Consider the following 22,225-nt stretch of genomic DNA (forward strand, 5'->3'; position numbering starts at 1 on the left):
TAGAGATTTCGGTACCGTTTACTTAATTTAAGAGATACTTTGAAGAAATATTTAATATAATCTTGCACCTTCAGATCCTTCTTACTAAAAAGTTTATTTATGGCTAATATTTCAAATAAAAATTGGTAGACTTTACAAGTGCGATGTGGTTGAAGCCGTATTCGTCCTCATAATAATATAAATTTCTTTCTTGGTATCGATTCTATCCAAAACATGTTCTATGAGTTTCTCTGGTACTACCTAAACAAGCAATTCTCAACTTTAGATTTGTCGATATCATTTAAGTGATCACAAGTACGTCTTACAACCACATCGTACTTCAAAGCAAGTACTTTTAGAAACAACACAGAAACGAAAATCTTTTTACGCAGAGGAGAAGAAAAAATAAACAAACAAAAAAATAAATAAAAATAAATGGTATAAATAAAGAAAAATAAGACAATTTAATAAATATAATCAAGACAAATGACAAGCACATAAAATATGAGGGAAAAAAAAAGAAGCTGAAAAAATAGAAATAAAAAAGAAGCGACCCGAGAGTGTGACATGAAGAGGAAAACATTTATACAAAGAAAAACAGAAGGAAAACTGTGAGGAAAAGAAATTAAATGAAAGCTACTATAGTTAGAGGGCGGACATTTTACTTTGTTTACTAACAGCACGCTTCAAAAAGCTCCTTCTCGCCTCCTTTATCCACCCAGACAACATATCTTACTCTTTTGAGTGTATAAATATTCTAAATTACTGTGGAAATATTCTTCAAAATAAATTAATGAATAAATAATTAAGTGAGCATGTTTAATAATTAAAAAAAAAAAAATGTCCCGCACTTTTATGCTGTTATCAGTGTAAAGATACATGGGCATTCATTCGCTCCTAAGAATTAAGTAATTCTGCTCCAAAATGTAAACATGTCCCAAAATTTTACTGAAACGTTTTGAGCGGTTTTTTTGAGACTATAGAGAAATGAATGTTTAGGTTATTTTTTTAATTGGAGAGGGGAAGGATCTCCCGCTAAAAATTGAGAACTTACAAACCTTTTGCTACTACTACAGGCCTGAGATATCTGCAGCGGTTTGCGCCTCCATTAATGTTTCTTATATCAATCCTTTTCTCTATGTCTTATTTGTACTTTATTAATTTCAGTCAAAATAGTTTTAGTTTTCATTGAGCTCGCATAATTCATTACGAAAATGTTCTCCACCAATTAGAAGCTTTAATTAATTTAATTTATTCTGAGTTTCTTAAAAACGCCGACGTTCAGCGCCACCTACGGTCCATTAAAAAATGTTGCAGGCGCAAAAAATAAAAATAGTCCGCAGAATCAAAGGAAAAGTTGATAATTCAAAAGAAGAATTAAGAAATGTAAAATAACAACACATATCAGATAAAAAGATATGTATATCATTTATTTAGTTCTATATTTTATAATTTTAAATTTCTCGTATCAGTCTAGTCATTGAATTAGTTATTACAAAATGTTTTTAATTTCTCACTTCCAGAGGATTAGAATTTCTAATTCTACGAGTATTTACTTAAATATATGGCTCTTCCCAAATTACGGGCTGTTCTAAAATACGAAAACGAGCAAGTACACCGCCTTAAAATCTACAATAAAGATTTCTGGGTTACCATCATGGATTCAAGGTTAAGAAAACCCATGCATTAGTTTGTCATCGTGCGCACTCAATATATTCAACGATTTACAGAACCCAGCAGTTATGCACGAAAACAAATAATAATAATAAGGGGAGGGATTAGCTATGTGCCTACCGGCTAAAACACCCCCCCTACTTCCGGACCTAGCCTGGATTCGCTGTGATTTCAGCATTACATCAGGCTAGGCCTCAGTCCTACCCCTACTCAGGGGACCCTGCTCATGCTGTGTTCTATGTCCCGTTTTTTTAGAGACGAGTACTACTCTTGCAAAAATCAGTCACTAGCGACCAGTTAGTCCTGCAAGAGAGCATCGCCTCTACCAGCATCTCAGGATTCAACCGCCCGACCATCGACTCCAAATCTCTTCGGAGGCGACCCCACCTTACACACAAAATATGTGTGGTAGGCGTCGTCTATCACTGCTGGACAATACATGCAATCCTCTTGTGCCTTATTACCCATCCTCTTGAGGTATGCTAATAATAATAATATTAATAATAATAATAATAAAAATAATAATAATAATAGTTTTGTCGCCTGATATTCTTTTTTTTTTAAATCTTTTATTGGAATTTACAACTGCAACGGTTGTCGCAACAAGTAAATGTGGTACCTGATAAAAAAAATTAAAGAAAATCACGAGTGGAGAAGGCACCCAGTGGTGTCACTCCAGTAACGTGCTTTGCTATACTGCTCTCACGATAAGAGTAGATCACGAGAGGTCATCTTCTCTTCAATCTCCTTAGAGGATTACCTGGTAATGTGGAAGAAGATAGGTGTTCTATGAGAGGGTTAGGATGAGCTGTTTGTAGAGGAATGAAATTTGAGAAAACGAATGTTAGCAAGATTTGTAATGAAAGGGAGTTTTTGAGATCATTATGGATAGTGAGGTTAGATATATAGAACGGAGCGTTAAGAAGTTTTCGAAGTATTTTTGACTGTAATGCCTGGAGGCGTAGTGGAGTTGGAACGCTTAGTCGATGCCCATACTTCGATGCCGTATGACCAAATAGGTCGCAGTAACAGTAGATATAGGGTCTTTTGGTATGTAGGTTAAGTTTCGAACGTTTGTCAAGTAGTCTAGCGAGAAGTTTGTAGCGTTGGTTAGTTTCTTGTCTTTTCAGTCTAGTATGGGGATTCCAAGTCAACCAAGGTAGCGTACTTTGTCCACGCCCGAAATTCAAATTTAATTTAAACATCCAAACCCTCTAAGACTTAGATTTAACGACACAAAGATGATTATTTTATTGTTGAATTCTATGAAAATTAGTTTTGGATATTCAAGAGGTTTTGGAGTTAAATGCTCCGTTTAATCCATTAAAGACAACCCAAAGAAGATGACATTGCTGTGACAGAAAGTTACCAAATTGTTTACTTTTAGTGAAATCACTACGTGATAAACTAAAAAGTTTAAAAATGGACCAACCTTGGCTGGATGATTTAATTACTGCAGTAATTTATTGATGGAGCATCTTCTCAAGTTGGTAAAAGACTACGTGGACATTGTCACGTATTTGTTGGTTAAAAGCTGTATTATCTCTGTAGCCTGGTTGATGGCCGAGTTTTGATTCTAATTTATAACCAAATGGATGATGAGGAGAAAATATAGAAGAGTACGCGAGAACGAGGTATTGGAGGTATGGGGACGAGATATTGGATTATGGGTCTACTTGCACGTACAGGTTAATTGGATAAAAGGTGGTTATGGATTTTCGCATTTAATGGAGTTAAAGATGGCGGGGGCTAGAGGTTTGCAGTCACTAGTTTACCTGGATGTCATAACGAATTTATATAAACCGTCCGCCAATCGTTTCTTTCAAACCTTTTATGCCGAAATGGGCGACGCCGCTTCTGAACTACTTCATTATTACAATGTGTTGGCTGATGCTGCCTCATTTTTGAAAACTCAATATTAGTAATTTTATTAGATATAATAGATAACAATGTGGTGATTTACATAGACTAAGTTGTAATTTATTAATTGTTCTTGAAATTGTATCAATATCTGGACAATTGAAATGGCTTCAGTGTTCATTTTAAGACGGCTCAAATGCATTTCATGCTTAAATGGTAAATCTGAACAAAAAATGGTATTGGAAAAATTTGTTGCCCATCACCTCTAGTTTCAGAATATGTGACTTGATTTTAGATTCCTGCCCGCATACGCGGCAGACGCGCGACCAAAAGTGAGGGTTCGCAGTTGACCCCCATTTTCGTATACACAGTTTTAAAGAGTATAAAATGGTATGAAAGAAACCGGAAACCGCAATTCGATATCTTAAAAATTAAAGGTGCTAGACCATTTCAAAATCTGATATTTATTAATCATATTTCAATTTTTTAACTTGTTATCAAAGAGAAAGAAGAGCACGCGATAGGTCATTTTTAGGTATTTTTTCAGCCTCTTTCTACTGAAAATATTGCCAAGGCAGTAAAGCTAGTATTTGCTGCAGGTTTTTCTTTCCTTTTTCCCTGCATTCTGTATCCTTCACATCTTAAGCTTTCCGCATACCATTGTTATGAAAGTTATAATGCATTGTTCATTGGCACTTCATGTATTTTACATACTTGTAATAAAGATTATTTATCTTTATATCTACAAGTAAAATCTAGTTTCATTGCTAGTCTTTGCATAATAACAACCACAGTCGATAAATCGAAATCCAAGGGGCTACAAGAAAAATTCTAATTATCGAGACTTCGAATTATCAAGAAGGGGGAAACAAAATTCGAATTATTAAGAGTTTTTATTATGTATATATGTATGTAGATACGTATATTGAAAATACGTATGATCTTACCTAAGTTTTAGACATATATAGCCTTAAGTAATAAAAAAGTAAAAATAATGAAAACGACAAAAAAGAACAAAAAAATTACATATGTATTAACATTTCAATAAATAATAATATACATATGTACCTAATTTAAAAAATGAAGAACAGTTTTTTGTTACAATGTGGCTTGACTTAGTCAAGTGACTTAGAATTGTAGAAAGCGTTGATGGTGGAATATTGAAAGTTTTGGCGATATCTTCTTTTTTTCGAACCACTTTTCACGGCCGCGATACTGTTTTCTTTGTCGGACACAGTAAGGGAGACGTACTTCCCCATCGTGACAAACTAAGAAAGAGAATTGGAAAGTTAAACTGGGCTGAAAGAAGGGAAACATTACGCAGGAAATGAACAATAAGCGGAAAATGAGAAGTAAACATTACTAGGGAAAATTCGAATTATAAAAAGGGGAAGGTGGCCTCGTTCGAATTATAGAGCGTTCTCTCCCCCCGTTGTTAAGAAAAGGATTTCGAGTTATCGAGCGTATCTAAATACACTTCATTTTTTCGATTTACCGAAGTTAACAGCTGTAGAGTTCGAATTATCGAAAAATTCGAATTATCGAGTTTCGAATTATCGAGAGTCGACTGTAATAATGAACAGCTAACGATGGTGCCTCAAATAGTACGCTAATCACAAATAATGACAAAGGAAGTTAATCAAAAAACAAAAGCAAGAAAATCTAGAAAGTTTGCTTTCAAAGATTTTATAGAAAGCTTTAGTAAAATTGCTTCCCTTTTACGCTCGTAAAATAAATGAATTATCCAAGAATTTATCCTCAACAAGTTAGCACATAGAATACAATGCATCGGATAATCATTTTATCTTTTCAATTTCCTTTCTCAGAAGTTAATATGCAAATTTCTCCGCAAATGCGCAGAGAGGAGTTATTTTCTTTTAATGCAGTTGAGATTTTTCATTTTAATTACATAAATTAATCGTTTGGGTTTTTTAATAGGTGCTTGAAAGTAAATAGTTTCTGATTATTAAACAATAATTTATTTATTTCTATTTTATTTAATTATTTATTTTTATGGGTCCTCAATCTGGATCTATCTCAGATATTCTTTTCTCACAGTCCGTTACCTTGGTGGCTTTCTCGGGCGCCATCTTTTCACTTTTCCTTGAGTTTGCCTTTTCTTCTTCCACTCTAGGCTCTCGATGGCCATTCCTCCATCTTCCATTCTTTTTATATGGCTGTACCATTTAGGTTTCTTTTTCTCCACCTTCTGCAGCCTGCATTTTTGGAAACTTATATTTACTTTCTTATTTCTTCGTTTCTTACTCTTTCAAACCTTGATATTCGTACAACCCTTCTCCAGTAATCCATCTCGGTAGCTAGCAGCCTTCTTCCTTAAAGCCTTTTTCAAGGACCAAGTCTCAGAAGCCCATACTTTGTCTACACAACGGTATTTGCAATCATAGATTAATGGAATTACTCGAACATATTGCTAACTTGCTTTAACTTAATTTAGTAAGGCTTTTCTAATACTCGTACTTCAAGTTAAGAGGAATTTAAACTTAAAGTATAAAGTTGTTATCTTCTACAACAATTATTAAACCTCTTATGCTACCAAACATACTTTCTACCTCATAATGTTCTACATTTCTACAACATAACTTGTAACAAATTCCAGTCGTAATAATTAAATAAATTATAATAAGAATTTAATTCTGAAAGATTAGATTGATGAATAAATATCCCAAACCGGCTTAGAACAAACAAGAAAAGTAAGTTCGAAAAGGCTCGTTGTGTTGTTCAAATTTATACACCCACACTTATCGATTCGAGACTTTTCAATCCAAAATTTGCATCCTCCAACGAACTGTTCGCATCCTGATTGTTTCAAAATGTCTCACGCTAAAGAAACTACAAACAAATTCCAAAAGCACTCTCTAGTGCGCTATTCCTTTAATTGTGACACCATAGCGCTAGTTTCAGAACAAACCACATTCCTGGTTCAACTCAAACAGGAAATTCCGTTGCAAACTTAATTCATTTGAGCGGATGTCCACTCAAAAGAGACTATTGCCCTTTTAGAAAACTTAATTGACAAACTTGACAAAATAGATACTATTTAAAGACGAACCAAACTTATGGAACAACTGAAACAATGTTTGTTTGGTTATCTTTCACGACCAAAGTGTTACCGCTGGATAGCAATTGCTTTCAGCATGTTTAATAAAGGTATTAGGTCGTGTAAATATCGGAATAAATGTACGAGGGTAGTTTGAAAAGTCCGTGCAAAGTCAGAGAGATAGCACCACTGGCGCGTATCGAGGTTATGTTTAGTTAGTAGCATCTCTTGGAAGAACACACACCAAGTTTCAGCCAGATCGGTCTATTTCTTTGTGTTTGGCAATCGTTTGAATCGAGGAAGACGAGTGATTTTCAAAAAATGGACGAAAAAGAATTTCGTGTGTTGATTAAACACTGCTTTATGAAAGGCAAAACGCCTCAGGAGACTAAAGAGAAGCTTGATAAACATTATGGTGACTCTGCACCTTCGATTAGAACAGTTTATAAGTGGTTTCAAAATTTTCGGAGTGGCCATATGGGCACAAGTGACGCTGAACGTTCTGGACGCCCTGTTGAGGTTACTACTCCAGAAATCATTGATAAAATCCATGATATGGTGATGGATGACAGAAGAGTGAAGGTGCGTGAGATTGCTAGTGCTGTGGGCATCTCGAATGAACGGGTACATAATATTTTGCATCACAAAACGAAATCGTGTGAAGTGTTACAAGGACGGTTTGCAGCTGTTCCAGAAGAATCCGCAGGATTTTAAGCGTCGTTTCGTCACTGTGGATGAAACATGGATACATCACTACACTCCTGAGACCAATGAACAATCTAAACAATGGGTTACGAAGAAAGAATCTGCGCCAAAAAAGGCGAAGACCGTTCCTTCGGCCGGAAAGATTATGGCGACTGTCTTTTGGGATTCGCAAGGAATAATCCTCATCGACTATCTGGAGAAGGGTAAAACTATTACAGGTGCATATTATTCATCGTTATTGGACCGTTTGAAAACCGAGCTGCAAGAAAAACGCCCACGATTGGCCCACAAAAAAGGCCTTTTCCATCACGACAACGCACCAGCTCACACCTCAGCAGTTGTGGTCGCAAAATTAATGGAAATAGGGTTCCAACTCGTTTCACATCCCCCCTATTCTCCAGACTTGGCTCCCTCGGACTACTATTTGTTCCCCAATATGAAGAAATGGCTGGCGGGAAAAAGATTTTATTCAAACGAAGAGGTGATTGCAGAAACGAATGGCTATTTTTCAGACTTGGACAAATCCTATTATTCGGAAGGGATCAACAAACTAGAGCAGCGTTGGACGAAGTGTATAAGCCTAAAAGGAGACTATGTTGAAAAATAAAAAAGGTTTACCCCAAAAAATTAAGTAGTTTTTATTTTTGCACGAACTTTTCAAACGACCCTCGTAAGAGAACAATATTACTCAAATTAACAAAAACTGTGAGACTAAAAAAGGTTTAACTATAAATAAACTTTTTTCTTTAGCGTTTATTTGTGCTACAATCAGCGCGTTGGCGCTATAAGTAACAATGATAACAGAGTAACAAATGAAGCAAACGAGTGGAGAAGTTACCTAGGTAAGACTCCAAAACATTATATGGTTAGTCACTCTCTTCACTTGAGAGGAGATCACGAGGCCACTATCTTTTAAGGCGTCTTGTCCGGGTTATCAGCAAGAGTTCTTGGAGAAAGATTTTGTGCTAGAGGATTTATATGAGATTGCTGATTGAAGTGGAGTTTTCTGTATCGTGTTTTGGCGACTTGTGGTGACAAAAGAAATGTTAAGGTCAGAGTGTATGGTGAGGTTGGGGACATAAAATGGAGCGTTTACAATAGTTAAAAGTATTTTAGATTGAAGAGATTGAATCTTTTGGAGATTAGAGCGTTTGGTTGAACCCCACAACTCTATTCCACACGCCCAGATGGGTTTTCAAAATAGAAGTATAAATAAGTCTTTTGTTGTCTAGAGACAATTTAGATCTATCGTCTAAGAGTCTTTTAAGTTGACGATAGCGTCTGTTTAGTTCTGTTCTTTTAAGTCTTGTGTGAGGATTCCAAGAAAGTCTTCGGTCTAAGTACAGCCCAAGGTAGAGGATAACGTTCACTACTGGTAGAGGTGTTAGGTTATAGAAGACTGGAGGAAGAGTAATGCGACGAAGAGTGAAGGTGATGTTTTGAGACTTGGTTTCATAAAGCTTAATAGCCCATCTCTTGAACCATTGCTCTAATGAGGAGAGATGTGATTGCAGGTTTCTGTCAGCAAGTACAGGATCATGGTTAGTGGACAGTAAGGCGGTGTCATCTGCGTATGTGAGAAGTGTGAGAAATAAACTTAAATATTATTTAACTTAAATCCTCCTGTCCACTTGTCCTCTTCAACAGCAATTCTCTGCTTGTACAGATCTGGTGCGCTACCTTGGGCTCTACATAGACAAACGATTCACGTGGAACCCACACACTAGACTTAAAAGACAAGCAATGACGAAACGTGCGAAACTCTTTACAAACTTCTTGGACGACGCTCTAAATTACTCATTGAACTTAAACGTTTAATATACAGTACTATTCTCAAACTATGTGGACTTACGGACTAGAGCTGTGGGGTTCAGACAAACCTACAAACATACGGACTGTACAAGACATTTCAATCAAAACTACTCCGACAGTTAGCTGACGCTCCTTTCTACGGTGACTAACCTCACTCTTCACAACGACCTCAACATTCCCTTCATAGACCAACTCGCCAAGACTAAATACCAAAAATTCCATACTCCTCTCTCGACTAGCTCTAATCCTCTTGTACTGTCTCTCGCTTCCTCTGACATTCCTAATACTCCTCGCCGACTGAATCGCCAGTGGCCCCGCGACTTCCTTGTAGGCTGAAGACCTAGACCATCTTATCTCTCCTCTCTCTCCTACTCATATTCTCCTCCTCACATTCTCCTCTCTCCTATAGAGAGTGCTACCGCTGGGTAGTTTCTCTCCTCCTGCTCTCCTCCCGCACCAGTTCATCACTCTCTCCATATTTACTGATTGTGTACAATGTATATAGATTGTAAATTACAAAATAAATTTAAAAAAAAAAATTAAATCCTCTCAATTAAACTAGTCAAAATGAAAATTTTGCACTTTAGGCGTGATAAATGTTTTCCTCAGTCTCGTGAAAATTTCCAGTAAATGCCAGAAATGGCGTACGATGCAGAAAAGGGAAGAACAAGATGGACGGCAGTAAAATGGATGCTGTGGGAGGGGTATTGGAAAACCGGAAATATATCTGCCGGCTGTTAGAATGCTGCCGACTCTGCTCTGAAAGTTTTCATGGCAGTCTGCCATCACTTCATAAGATTGTGTTCCCCAATAATAATAGTTGGCAGCATCCACATTTACACAGATAGAAATTAATTTCTTTACTTTCTCCTGACATATTAATATCATTATTTATTTATTTACTAGTAATCCTCCTGAAGGATATGTTTAATATTTTATTAAGATCGTTTGGGAATTGGTAAAAAAAGTCTATGAAGCCACGCAAAGGGCAAACAAAAAATGTAAAGTAAGATAAATTGAAAGTTTAAAAATGAGAAAGGAAATAATTCAGTAGCCTTAATAGACCTAATTTAACTCATATTTTATTTCAGTTTGACCTAAAGGAGGAAACAGAAAGAATAATCCTTTAATACTTAATATCTTATCCTGTAATTAACGCATTACTTTATTTCGGCTCAATTAAGTCTCATTTTTTTATTTTTCTCAATATTTTCAGATTTTAGAGTTATATTTAATAGTTCTTTACGTAATATGATACGTTTCTCTGGATTTCTAAGATTTTACTTCTGTCAGGATTCGAAAATGATGCATTGCTTAATAGATTACGAGGTGTGGCTATTAAATAACGAGACTGATGCTGCTACAGAAGAACTATGCATGCGCCAAATCCTAACGACCGACAGCTGTGAAGCGTAAAGCCTTCTCTTTTTCCTTTGCAGCGTCTCACGTGTTTGTAGAGAAATCTGTCTGATAGGAAACGTCGTTTGTGTAAGAGGTGTTAGTTTCGTTTTGCCGAAAACATGATACTACACATGTAGTAGAGCAACGAATTGTCGTTAAATTTCACATCAAAACTTGATAAAATCGCTACTGAAACTTTTCTTTTATTAAAAGAAGTTTATGACGATGAATGTTTATCACGTGCACGAGTTTTTGAGTGGTTCAAGCGTTTCCAAGATGGCCGAGAAGATGTCGGAGATGATGACCTCCCCCGGGTCGCCCTTCCAAGTCCAAAACGGATGAAAATATCGATTATAATTAATCAACATTACTACCGTGAGGTGCTTGCTCAACTCCGTGAAAGAGTAAGGAAAAAACCCACCCGATTTATGGAAGAACCAGTCATGGGTTCTCCATCAAGACAACGAGCCAGCTCACACTGCATTGTCTAGCCAAGTACAACATCCCAGTTTTAGGCCATCCGCCTTATTCGCCTGACCTGCCCCCAAGTGACTTTTATCGGTTCCCTAAAGTCAAACCTGCATTAAAAGGAACACGATTTCAGTGTCCGTTGAAGTTGTGAAATAAAAAGCGGCACGCGTCATGCAGGAGCTGACAGAAAAAGACTTCCAGCACTGTTTCGAACAATGGTAAATTCGCATGGAGCGTTGTAGTGATAGCGAAGAGGTGTATATTGAAGGTGATAATAACTAAATATGTATAAATTTAAAATAAAATTTTTACAGCAATAGTCTCGTTATTTAACAGCCATACCTCTTAGATACACTTACTTCCGTTATGAGTTTTATTATCATTATTATTATTATTATTATTATTTATTAAAGGGTCGTCAACATCTAAGGTCATTAGCGCCCGTAAAATTGTGTAGTACAGTGTTGGTTTCCGTAGAGTGTTCTCTCGTTACATTCATCACTGGCCATAACTGAGAGTGTAAGCTGAAAGAATCTAAGAGTTGGAAGATAGATTTGAACCCGAATCAAATTTTCTTCTTTCTCTAGCTTACATCAAATGTCTATGGATCAGATTGAGTTTCCCTTATATTTTAGTACGATACTTAAATCCCTAAACCGGATCTCAACTGCATAAAAACTTGAGGCTAGTTGAGAGGGAAATTGTACAATCTGGGCATTAAGTAGGATTTTTTTTTTTAATGATTTAAGGCGCGTCAACATCCAAGGTTATTAGCGCCCGGAGCTTTTTCCAGTGCACTGCCGGCCTCCGGACAGTGTTCTCTCGTTACAGACAACACTGTCCATCACCGGACAGTGAGCTGTAAGAAGCTCCTAGGAAGAGAAAATCTAAGGGTCAGCTGCTGGATTCGAACCCGGGACCTCCGCGTGGGAGTCCAGTATGCTAAACTCATAGCTAATCCCTTCCCTCATTAAGTAGGATTGCATTTACTTATATTATTTAAAAAATTCCTTTTATAATTTCCCATAACCTACTCATTTTTTTTCCTTCACTATTAAGAATTAGTAGATGAAATAAAAGAAGAAAGATTGCCTGAAATTGGCATGAATCATTCTTCTTTTTGGGCCAATGAATTGGTCACCAAAAGAAAAGATGAACAATTCTCTAGGATGTAAATTCAATATGAAAGAAATGCAAGCGAACGATATAAAGTAATATAGAGGAAATTAACCTTCATACTGTGCCAAACTCTTCTGTGAGGCGTCGAATGTGATCTCACAAAGTAACAATTTGTTAGACGCCATGTTATTATTTTGCTTTACAGAAAAAGTGATCTACATCGCTGATGAATGTTGCTAAAAATAAATAGTACTAAAAGAACTGAAAATTTTTTTGCAAGTACAAGCTTTATGTGTCATCAATTAATTTAAAAACAGCAATTTTTCAGTGAAGACAAACAAAACAATCTTTCACGAATCATGGCAAACTCACGCCTAACATGTCCAATTAGATTAACACAAATTATATTAGTAAATTGTTTTACCTTATAATTTCTAAGATTCTCTACAACGCAAGCCATAAGCGCATCTCTTCCTACGGTAACTGTAACGTTAGGTATTGGCTCAGCAAATCTTGGGAGAACGGTATCTGAAACTGAGCAAAGATTTTTGTGATTTAGATTTTAATAAATCAAAAATGATTAAAAAAAATGAAGGTAGAATCATGAACTGAATCAAAAAGAGCAATGGATTAAAACTATACATCTCGTAATATCTTTTTCTAGAAACCATTCTGAGCGAATGGTACTATTAGCCTCTTTGTTGTTAGTTCTCTAGCTATTAGCCTCATTGTAGGGGTACCTTTTGACCCAAATAATAGCAATAACTGCTTACATCCTTCGCCCATAAGTCCTGATTAGTTGCATTTTAAGACCTTCTTAAAAAAAAGTAGGATTTTGACTTACTTTATTCTTAAGGATGAGAGTAAATTGTCAGGCAACTATTTCCTGACAAAGATCAGTAATCAGGAGGCAGAAAGGGGGCTTTATTTAAGTTTCCTACTCTGCTTTAGGATTAGAATACAAGAGATTAGGTTGCATATCTTATATTTTTGAATGCATAAATAGAAGATTTCAGCAAAGAAAAATATTGAAGAAAATTAAATGTCCTGTTTTCAGGAGTAATTTAAAAATTTTAATAAAATATAATAGAGATTTAATCAGGCGCTAATGACAATGGCCGCCGATGCGCCGGGAGGAGAAAAATAGATATTACATTTTTTATTTGTTTTAACAATAAGATCTGAGATTTTTCTCTTTTTTTCGCGTGAAATTAAACAGTTTCAAAGCAATGAATTTTGAATCAAAAAAATTAATTATAATTATTTCTAATAATTTATTCAATAATCAAAAGACATTTTGAAAAAAAGAAAATGGAAAGATGCAAGAAATTAAATAATTATAATTAAAGGTAACAAGTTCCCAGTCAGTTTAGGCATTAACAGTATTCACAAGAGGGTAATAAGGTAAAAAAGATATAAAAGTTAATCTATTCTAATGAGATAAGTTAACATTTTACTGGAGTTATACCTTCACGGGAACTAACTAAACTACACGGAGCCCATTAAGTTTATTACAGTTAATAAAATATCAAAACGTTCATGTCTGGAGCGCTGCCGATTCATGATTGCAAAGCACAAATACCAGAAGGCTTTATTGTCTTTTTAGGTGCGAAGAATGAATTTAAAAATAATAATAAATAGAATCTAAAGCCAATAGACAATAACAATTAGTTTCACTATCATCGCCGCTTAGTTTAGTGTGTGACCTTCAAATATCGGATTTATTTGCATCATTGTATAGAATGAGAAGATGTTGATGCTTGGGAGTTCCTCTCTTTAGAGAAATTTGAGTAATCAGTCTATCTATGACTGGAGTATTGCAATCAATGTCTCTACCTATGCGAAAGGAAATTGCATATTCACTAAATGGCTACGTATAAAAGTGCCTCAATCATATACTAGTATAAGCAGGGCCGGATTTTGATGAAAAGAGGCCCCTAGGCCAGTGATGGCGAACCTATGACCTGCGGGTCAGAAACTGACCCGCGCAAGATTTTTCACTGCCCCACAATTGGCTAGGTAACCATTTGTTTGTTTACGCGGGTTGATTTAGATTTTCAAATTGTGTGGATAATTTATATTCTATCTATATTTTTTTTCAATCACGCATTGACACAAAAGCAATTTAAATGCTATCTATAACCTCTTTAGTTTGATCATTACAGTTCTAAAACGCAAATGACGACAAATGCTTTTGTAGTATTTGAAATAAAGCAAAAGCGTTTACAAAACATCAATTAAAATGTATAATTTTACTCATATTTTGTATGTTAAAAAAATCGACAACCCAAAGCAAATAACCATAATTTAGATTTTTCTTCAGATAAAACACACTTTTATAAGGTTCTGTTCAGTTATGTTTGTAAAAAGAGACTTCCATAGCACTTGTTTCGTCCCGTTTTACCCGTTAAGCTAACTGAACTTTAAAGATGTTTAGTTTTGAAAATATTCAGTTTAAACTTTTTAAACTTAACTCAAATGTGCTAATGGGCATTATTGACCCAAGAGCTAGTGCTAAAGAAAAAATAAACAAAATTTGACCCACGTCTCAAAAAGGTTCGACATCCCTGCCCTAGGCTATTCCACTTATGAAGCCCTTTCACCTCCCATTTTTAAGTTTGTAAATTACTTGAGAGATAATAAAATACATCACTACTGTGATATATATCAATATCTTAAATGAAACATGTTGTTATTGGTACTAACCTTTATTAAAAATGTGGCAAGGATAATAAATTAAAAGAAGTTAGAGCTTAGTAGCATAAGGCACGTCTATATTTGCCATAGCAATCAGTGAACTTATGAACTATACTTTGGTGCAATTTAGTATATACAAACGAACAGACCCAATGAGCCGAACGCGTTGATCTTAACCAATACATTTTTATGTTTGTTTATTAGCCATATGCGTAGAATTTCTCCTTATTTTCGGTTCAGTGTTTTAGTGTTCACTGTTTTTAGAATAGTGTAATTTTAATTTAGCTAACAATTTGAATGTAGGGCCCTCTTGATCTTGATGCCCCTAGGCCTAGTTAGCCTATAGGAAAATCTGGCCTTGAGTATAAATTATTTTCAATTTATTTTAATAAATTGATGATATCTATCTTTCTTTTGAAATTTACTAATGTGTCAGAATTTTCAGAAATGATGCATATCATTGGTATCCCTTAATATCCATCAATACAGACACTTCTTCTGCTTAATATTGTGAAATAAACTTAAGAGTCCAGATGACAGGGTCTCTTATTATTCTTTCGATCTGTTTACTTGATCAACGTTCAGATTCTGTCAGTTGAACAAGTCAAACGTTAATGAGCCCAAAATTAGTTAATAGAAAATTCAACGTATGCAAATCCTTTTTCCTTTTTTCAAGCTAGAATGTTATAATATCTGAAATTGGGCTTTTCTGCAGGATAGGTGCTTGTTACAACTGGGAGATTATCCAAGGATTATCTGATGTTCTTAGTACTTGCCTGGAGAGCTTGGTTTCATTTTCGGTCTGGGGAAACCATTTATAGAACATCTGGAAAAGGTTAGGGACGGAGAACCCACACGCTTCTTGGAGAGCGTAGGTACACCGTGAAGGTTAAATTGGTATATAAACCTTCCTAGAACCCTCTTGGGAAAGCTTTGTTTAAGATATTTTTACGGAGGGCCATGTAGACGATAGGAGAGCTAGCGCTTGGAAGTAGTTATTCCTAACTAGCTCCATCCACCTTACCCTTTTTGGACTTCCCTCGAGTCCAAAGTTGTTTCTACAATTACGAGGGCACAATAAATCTAACAGCGAAAATACCAAATTTTCTGCTGTCCAAATGCTAATTTTAAAGATTATAGATAACTAACTATTTACTCAGAAGGTAATGCTTAGTTTTTTTTGGTTAGCGATCGCCCACATTTCAACTCAAGATCACCAGAAATGGGCTCTTGCCCCCAAATCACCCTTCAAACTACCTAAGAGTGGTTGACGGACTAGAAACCCAGTTCAAAGAACTGGTCCACTGCTGCTTTTCGTTTGACTCAGAACAAACTTTGTAATGTGAGTAAGGGATAAATATTTTTGAAAATGGTAAGTTTGTATAAAATATATTTCAACTCTCTTTATTTAATTTACAACTGCCTATTGGCAACAAGTAAATCAGATTACAATACATAGATAAAAATGACAATCAAACCTTATATTCGAAATTGAATGTAAAGACTGGCACAAAAAATATATAGGCGAAACATCACAGTATAGGACTATATCAACACTCTTACGACACAAAACTAGAAAAGAACACCACAGCACTTTCCTTACACAGCACAGGAAAATCATCACACTTTCGATTTCCCAAACACAAAGATACTTAAATCAGAAATCAACACACCAAAAAGGAAAGTGCTAGAAATGATATATTATACATATCAAAGGCAGAAAACAGTCTAAATTTCAAAACAGACACGAACAATTTAAACAACATATGCGCAAACTTACTACAAAATATTTGATAATTGGCAACACTGACTCCCACATAACCTAACACATGGACCGATCACACTCAGTCCATGAACAGACAAGACAGAAGACACACCAACCCTGAAATGTAAAAGTATTACTTTGTAAACTAGGTAAATAATTTTTGTAAATTTCGTTACATTATACGTATTCATTTTAATAGAATTATTGTTAACAATCTGTAAATATGTTCCATAGCCCTGAAGATGACCTAGTCCCTAGGTTCGAAAGCTCGGCAGAATAAATGTATCATGACTGAAACTGGCAACTATTTTTTATCCTATTGAAACTATGAATCAGTCACCAAAAACAATGAACAGTAATAAATAAAAATGGCAGGAAAGATTTGATTGAGAGCCATCCAACGATAACCATCATAAGTCGGCTAACACAGGTTGCTGTTGAAGTGAATTCGAAGGATGCCCTTTTCTATCATGCGATCAGGTGATCGCGAGACCATCAACGCTTCAGTATTCGGCGAGGATTTGAGGAAAGAGTAGTAGCGTTAAGGATTGTGCATAGGATTTTTGATTGAAGAGATTGAATACGGTCTTTTTGTTGGTAAAAAACAATTTGGATCTTTAGTCCAGGAGTCTTTTGGTCATCCGATAACGTAAGTAAAGTTCCTGTCGCTTGAGTCGTGTATGGGGTTCCAAGTAAGGCGGAACAAAATATATCGATTAGAATTTTAATTATTACAGTAAGAGGAATTCGTAAGAGTATAAAGAGAAAAAAGAAAGTGTTATAAATACATTAGTTAGGTAAATTTGGCGTTAATATGAGGAAAAGGTGTCGGCTAGTAGACCAACAAGTGTCTGCAACGGTGTTTGCGGTGTTTTCTCGCTTCAACACTTCACCATTCATACTAACCGCATTTATGTCAAGTTAGGCCAGTTAGCAAAAAAATTTATACTCTCTCTCTGGAGGCAAGGATATAAATATTGTTTTCACGCTGCCACTTTATCTCCACCTTTAGCCGCCTCCAGAGGAACAACTGCAACATGGAGTTCCCCAACTTTTTATCCGCCTACCCAATTTATACTTTTATTTTTATTGAATGTAGTAAATATTTTTCTAATATTTATTTTCAAATATTGTGTAATTGCGTATAAAGACTTGGTCTTTCAGCAAGAGTTTGATTTATACATAGCTTAGTCTAAACATAAAACAAGAGCACAATTTTTTGAACGCAGAAGTAACTAGTAATTAAATAAAACATACAAAAAACAGAAGTTATAACAAAAATAAGAACTCTTTTTTACAAAAGTAAGAGAGCTTATAAACAGAAAAGCAGCGCAATTACCAAAATAGTAAACTAATAATCAAAAGTTTTAGTTCATCAACATTCGATTAAGAATTTTCTTAATTGTAAACAATTAGTCAGAAATTTATACAAACTGTAGGCGTCACAGTAGCCGAGCGGTTAAGAGGCGAGACCTGCAAAGCTAATATGCATTGTGGTACTGGGTTCGATTCCCGGTCTTTAGGCCTTGGATTTTATTTAATGGTTAAATGAGAAATAGTAAAGTACGTTTGCTAGTCGCCTCCGTCCACTACACCTAGTAAATGGTAGGTGGACGTTAAGCTCCGCCTGAAAAAAATAGGTGATTACTTTACTCTTTTTATACAAACTGTTCAATTTAGTTTCATCATTGATCACTAGCAAAGATTCCATTGTATTTTGAGCGAGATATGTAGCGATATAATTGTGTCTGAATGAGGTAAAAACAGAGCAAATAGTTTGGAAGTGTCAAATATTTGATACATAAATATACAATCTGTACGAATATATATTATTCTATTCATAAAATAGTCATTTATGTATTAGCATATTAGAAATATTTATATTTATTCAAAAAGAATTACAATTCTATATTGTCATCTTCAAAATAACTCCCTTCTGAAGCTACACAGCGCTGGAGACGTTTCTTCCACTCCTCATAGCAGTGCTCGAAGAACTCCGATACTGGCATAGCCTTCAGCTGGTCGGTTACAGCCGTTTTAATGTTTTCCGACTGTCCCAAAATGAGTTCCCTTGAGGTGATTTTTCCAACTTCAGGAAGAGAAAAAAGTCACAAGGACTCAAGTCAGGCGAATAAGGAGGCTGAGGAGTCACAGGAATGTTTTTTACTGGCCAAAAACTCGTTTATTGAAATTGCTGTGTGAAAAGGAGCATTATCGTGATGCAACACCCACTTGTTCTCGATGTTTTGTCTCACACGAATGAATGACCCTTTTTCTAAGTTTTTCAAGAACCTCTCGGTAAAAGTGTTGATTGACCGTTTGACCTTGAGGTAGAAACTCTTTGTGGACGATTCACACTGAAAATTAAATTCAAAGATTTTGCCTGAAAAATAAACTTGAACTACGAATAAATAAAATAACTTTTCAACTGAAATTTGTACTCGTATACCCTGAAATTAAAAATAATCGAAAAGAATAAGAACAAATTAATTTTATTGGTAACTAGGCCCATCTTAGGGCAAAGCCCTCTCCTTGTTTCTTCCATGCAGTTGTATTTTGAGCCACTCTGCTACACAGTACCCCAGAACATTTATTTAAATCATCCTTTCATCTCAAGAACTGTCTTCCTTGTACTGTCTAACAGGATCCATTCTGTTACTCTCCTCGCCCAGTTAATCTCCCTCATCCTTGGCCACGTGTCCAGCCCAATTCCATTTCAGCAATAAAGCCGCTACTACTACATCAGTCATTCCAGTTTTTCCTGCTGATTTCGGAGTTCCTAATTTTCTGAGCTCTTTGAATTCCCAACATGCTCCTTTCCATCGCACTCTGAGTAGCTCTAAGATGACACTTAGTTCTCCTGGTCTCTGGTTAACAGAATAAATTAAATATTTATAGGCACCTTGTTATTTTAGGTTTTTTTTTTTTTTTTTTAAAAATTATAACTGTAATATTTTAAGTTGATTTTAAAATGATTACATTGCGAACTGTTCTATTTAAATTACAGGAGTTATGTCCGTTTTGCTCATCATGTAATTTTAATCAAATAGAAAATGTAACCCACTTTATTGCAGTCTGTCCAGTTTTAAAACATTATCGCAAAAAAATATTTTAATTAATGTACTCTCAATGAAAGTGAACTTTGCAGTTATCTAAATGGTTTAGATTGGCAAGCACTGTGTAAATATTTAAAAGATGCACTCTCCTATAGAACTATGCTAGTTAGAGAATTTAATTATGATTAATTTTTTAAATACTGCATTCATTTTTTATTAGTATTTTATTTTGTTGCAACTCTGCTGACGGATTTGATCCATGGCAAGAAATGTTTTCAGCTTTTTTACGTTTTTTTGTGGAATGTACTCTTTTTCTTTAATAAAACATTATTATTATTATTATTATGTTATTTTAGGTTACCGCAATTGGGCTCCCCACAAAGTTATATATATGCAATATGAAATAGATAAAGGCGCCACGGTAGCCGAGCGGTTAGAGGCGAGACCTGCAAAGCTAATATGCATTGTGGTACTGGGTTCGATTCCCGGTCTTAGGCCTTGGATTTTATTTAAAGGTTAATAAAAGAAATTTACAGTAAAGTATGTTTGCAAGTCGCCTCCGTCCACGACACCTAATTGGTAGTTGGACGTTAAGCCCCGCCTGAAAAAATAGGCGATTACTTTACTATAAAATAGATAAAGATATTTATTTTTTGGGGACAGGCAATCATTACTAAATATTATTCTCTCTTATAGAGCTATTCTCTCTCTTCATTATACCATTTGTCAACAAAAAACCAGTTAAAATGCGTCGAAATGATGATTTACCAAAGGATCCCTAATAAACTGTAGTTGGTTCTAAAAGTGAAAGGAAGATGCCGAAAAGTGTATCTCCGGCAGAGATAGATAGGCTAGTTTGAGTCTAGTAAAAGTCAAGACAATGGAGGATCAAGGAGTTGGGTCGTGGGGTACATAGAACTAAATGGAAGGAAAAATTCACGCATACAAATTAAACAAAGCCCTGGCTAATGGCAATGAATATTATTTATAATTTTGGAGAGGAAAAAATAAAATAAAAATGGGAGAAAAAAAAAGGAAATATATATCGGCCAGAACTTGTTAGAGGAAATGAAGAGCCACCATATATTGGAATGAGAAATGGAGGCTGGGAATGGAGGTAGAAGAGATCTCGCGGCGGAGAGAATCAAGGTAAGTGAACATCCACAATTTACCGACCAATAAATAACCAGCGATCACACACCATTCCTCAAGCTCCACACTGTGGAGATCTTACCAGAAGGGGCAAACGAACGTTCCAGATAGAGGGCGAAGAAGGACACCAAGCATTTATTCAGGTATGCCATCTAACCCCTTCCAATTAAGTTCGGCCCCATATATAGAGGGTGGAATAAGAGCAGAAATGTGTTGGTGAAAGAGTGAACTGACTAACAACTTATACGGCCGAAGTCTTTCCCTTGCACTATTGACTAAGACTTACACATCTGTTATCGAGCGCAGTCGGGTCGTCCATGTGTTCTAGCACACTATTTTCACCTCCTAAGTCTATTTTCCACTATTTAATGGTCGATATATATTTAGGTGAAACCAATTTCCACATATGCATGAAAATATGTAATAAAATTTCTATCAGTTCTACATTACGTCAACGACATAAACTAAGGGTCTATACCGTGCTTTACAAATAGTTTTTACTTGTATTTTATTAAATTAGAACGACCTGGGATTTTCTATTTATCCCTGGTTTTAGTATTAATTCCCATTTAAACTAACAAAAGAAATCGATTCAATCTAAGAGACAATCCTGTGATTTGTACTTATAGTTTAATAGATTAGAAAGACCTGGGATGAACTATTTAGCCCGCTATGATATGATATAAATTGGAATTACTATTTGGTGCTAGCTATAATATTATGTTTTACAGACACAAACTGCAGTAGTCTGGACCAACTTATAGACAGAAATGTGTTTTTCTAAAGATTTTATTTGTATTTACGTACGTAAATTAGAGCGACGTGGGGCTTTACTATTTTACTATTTACAATACTATTTAGTCCTGATTAGTGTAAGAGGTCTCATTGGCCAAAACTGCAGAAATCTGTTGCAAATCTGGATAAAGTAAGAGACAATTCTTAGTTTTTCCAAAGATTTTTAATTATATTTTAATAAATTAAAACGACCTGGGATGTATTATTCTACCCTGCATATAAAACGCTATGTCTCATTGACAGAAACAGCAGACATCTGTTCAATATAGGAGTCAATCCCGTGTTTTTACAATGATTTCAACTTGTATTGTAGCAAACTGGAGCGACATGATGTGCACTATTTCGTCCTAATCATTAAATAAAAATTTGATGCACATGCAACTATTGTCTCTTTATGCAGCCAGATAATAATGTGACAATTATACAATACAAATAAAAGAGAAAAGTTAAACCTTTTAATTTAGGTAGCGACAGAGAACGGCAACGAAGCCTTCTTCAGAATGACTAGTGGACATTGGCAGCAAATAGAGGATGTCTCTGAACACTAGCTCCTCTAGAATTAGAATTAGAAACGACAGGAGACCTCCGTAGCCAAAAGAGGCTTATTGTGCCTTCCTCTTTTTGAGTCTAATAGTTGAAACCTCACGTTCTAAAAAGGTTGAGAACTTTCCCTACTAGTTC

At 35.4% G+C, this 22,225-nt stretch overlaps 1 protein-coding gene across 3 annotated transcripts in view; it reads right to left on the reverse strand.

The window, feature by feature from the left end:
• The window catches only part of LOC141458465 (lachesin-like), a 381,486-nt gene that overhangs the window by 116,796 nt on the left and 242,465 nt on the right, over nucleotides 1–22,225 (reverse strand). For all 3 annotated transcript variants that reach the window (XM_074136460.1, XM_074136461.1, XM_074136462.1), the window contains one exon: nucleotides 12,504–12,613. In XM_074136460.1, coding sequence (XP_073992561.1) covers nucleotides 12,504–12,613 — 110 coding nt within the window. The remainder of the gene's footprint in view (nucleotides 1–12,503; nucleotides 12,614–22,225) is intronic.

Source organism: Rhodnius prolixus, unplaced genomic scaffold (genome assembly GCF_049639745.1).
Source record: "Rhodnius prolixus isolate KJV_2025 unplaced genomic scaffold, Rpr scaffold_5, whole genome shotgun sequence".
NCBI classification, from domain to species: Eukaryota; Metazoa; Arthropoda; class Insecta; order Hemiptera; family Reduviidae; genus Rhodnius; species Rhodnius prolixus.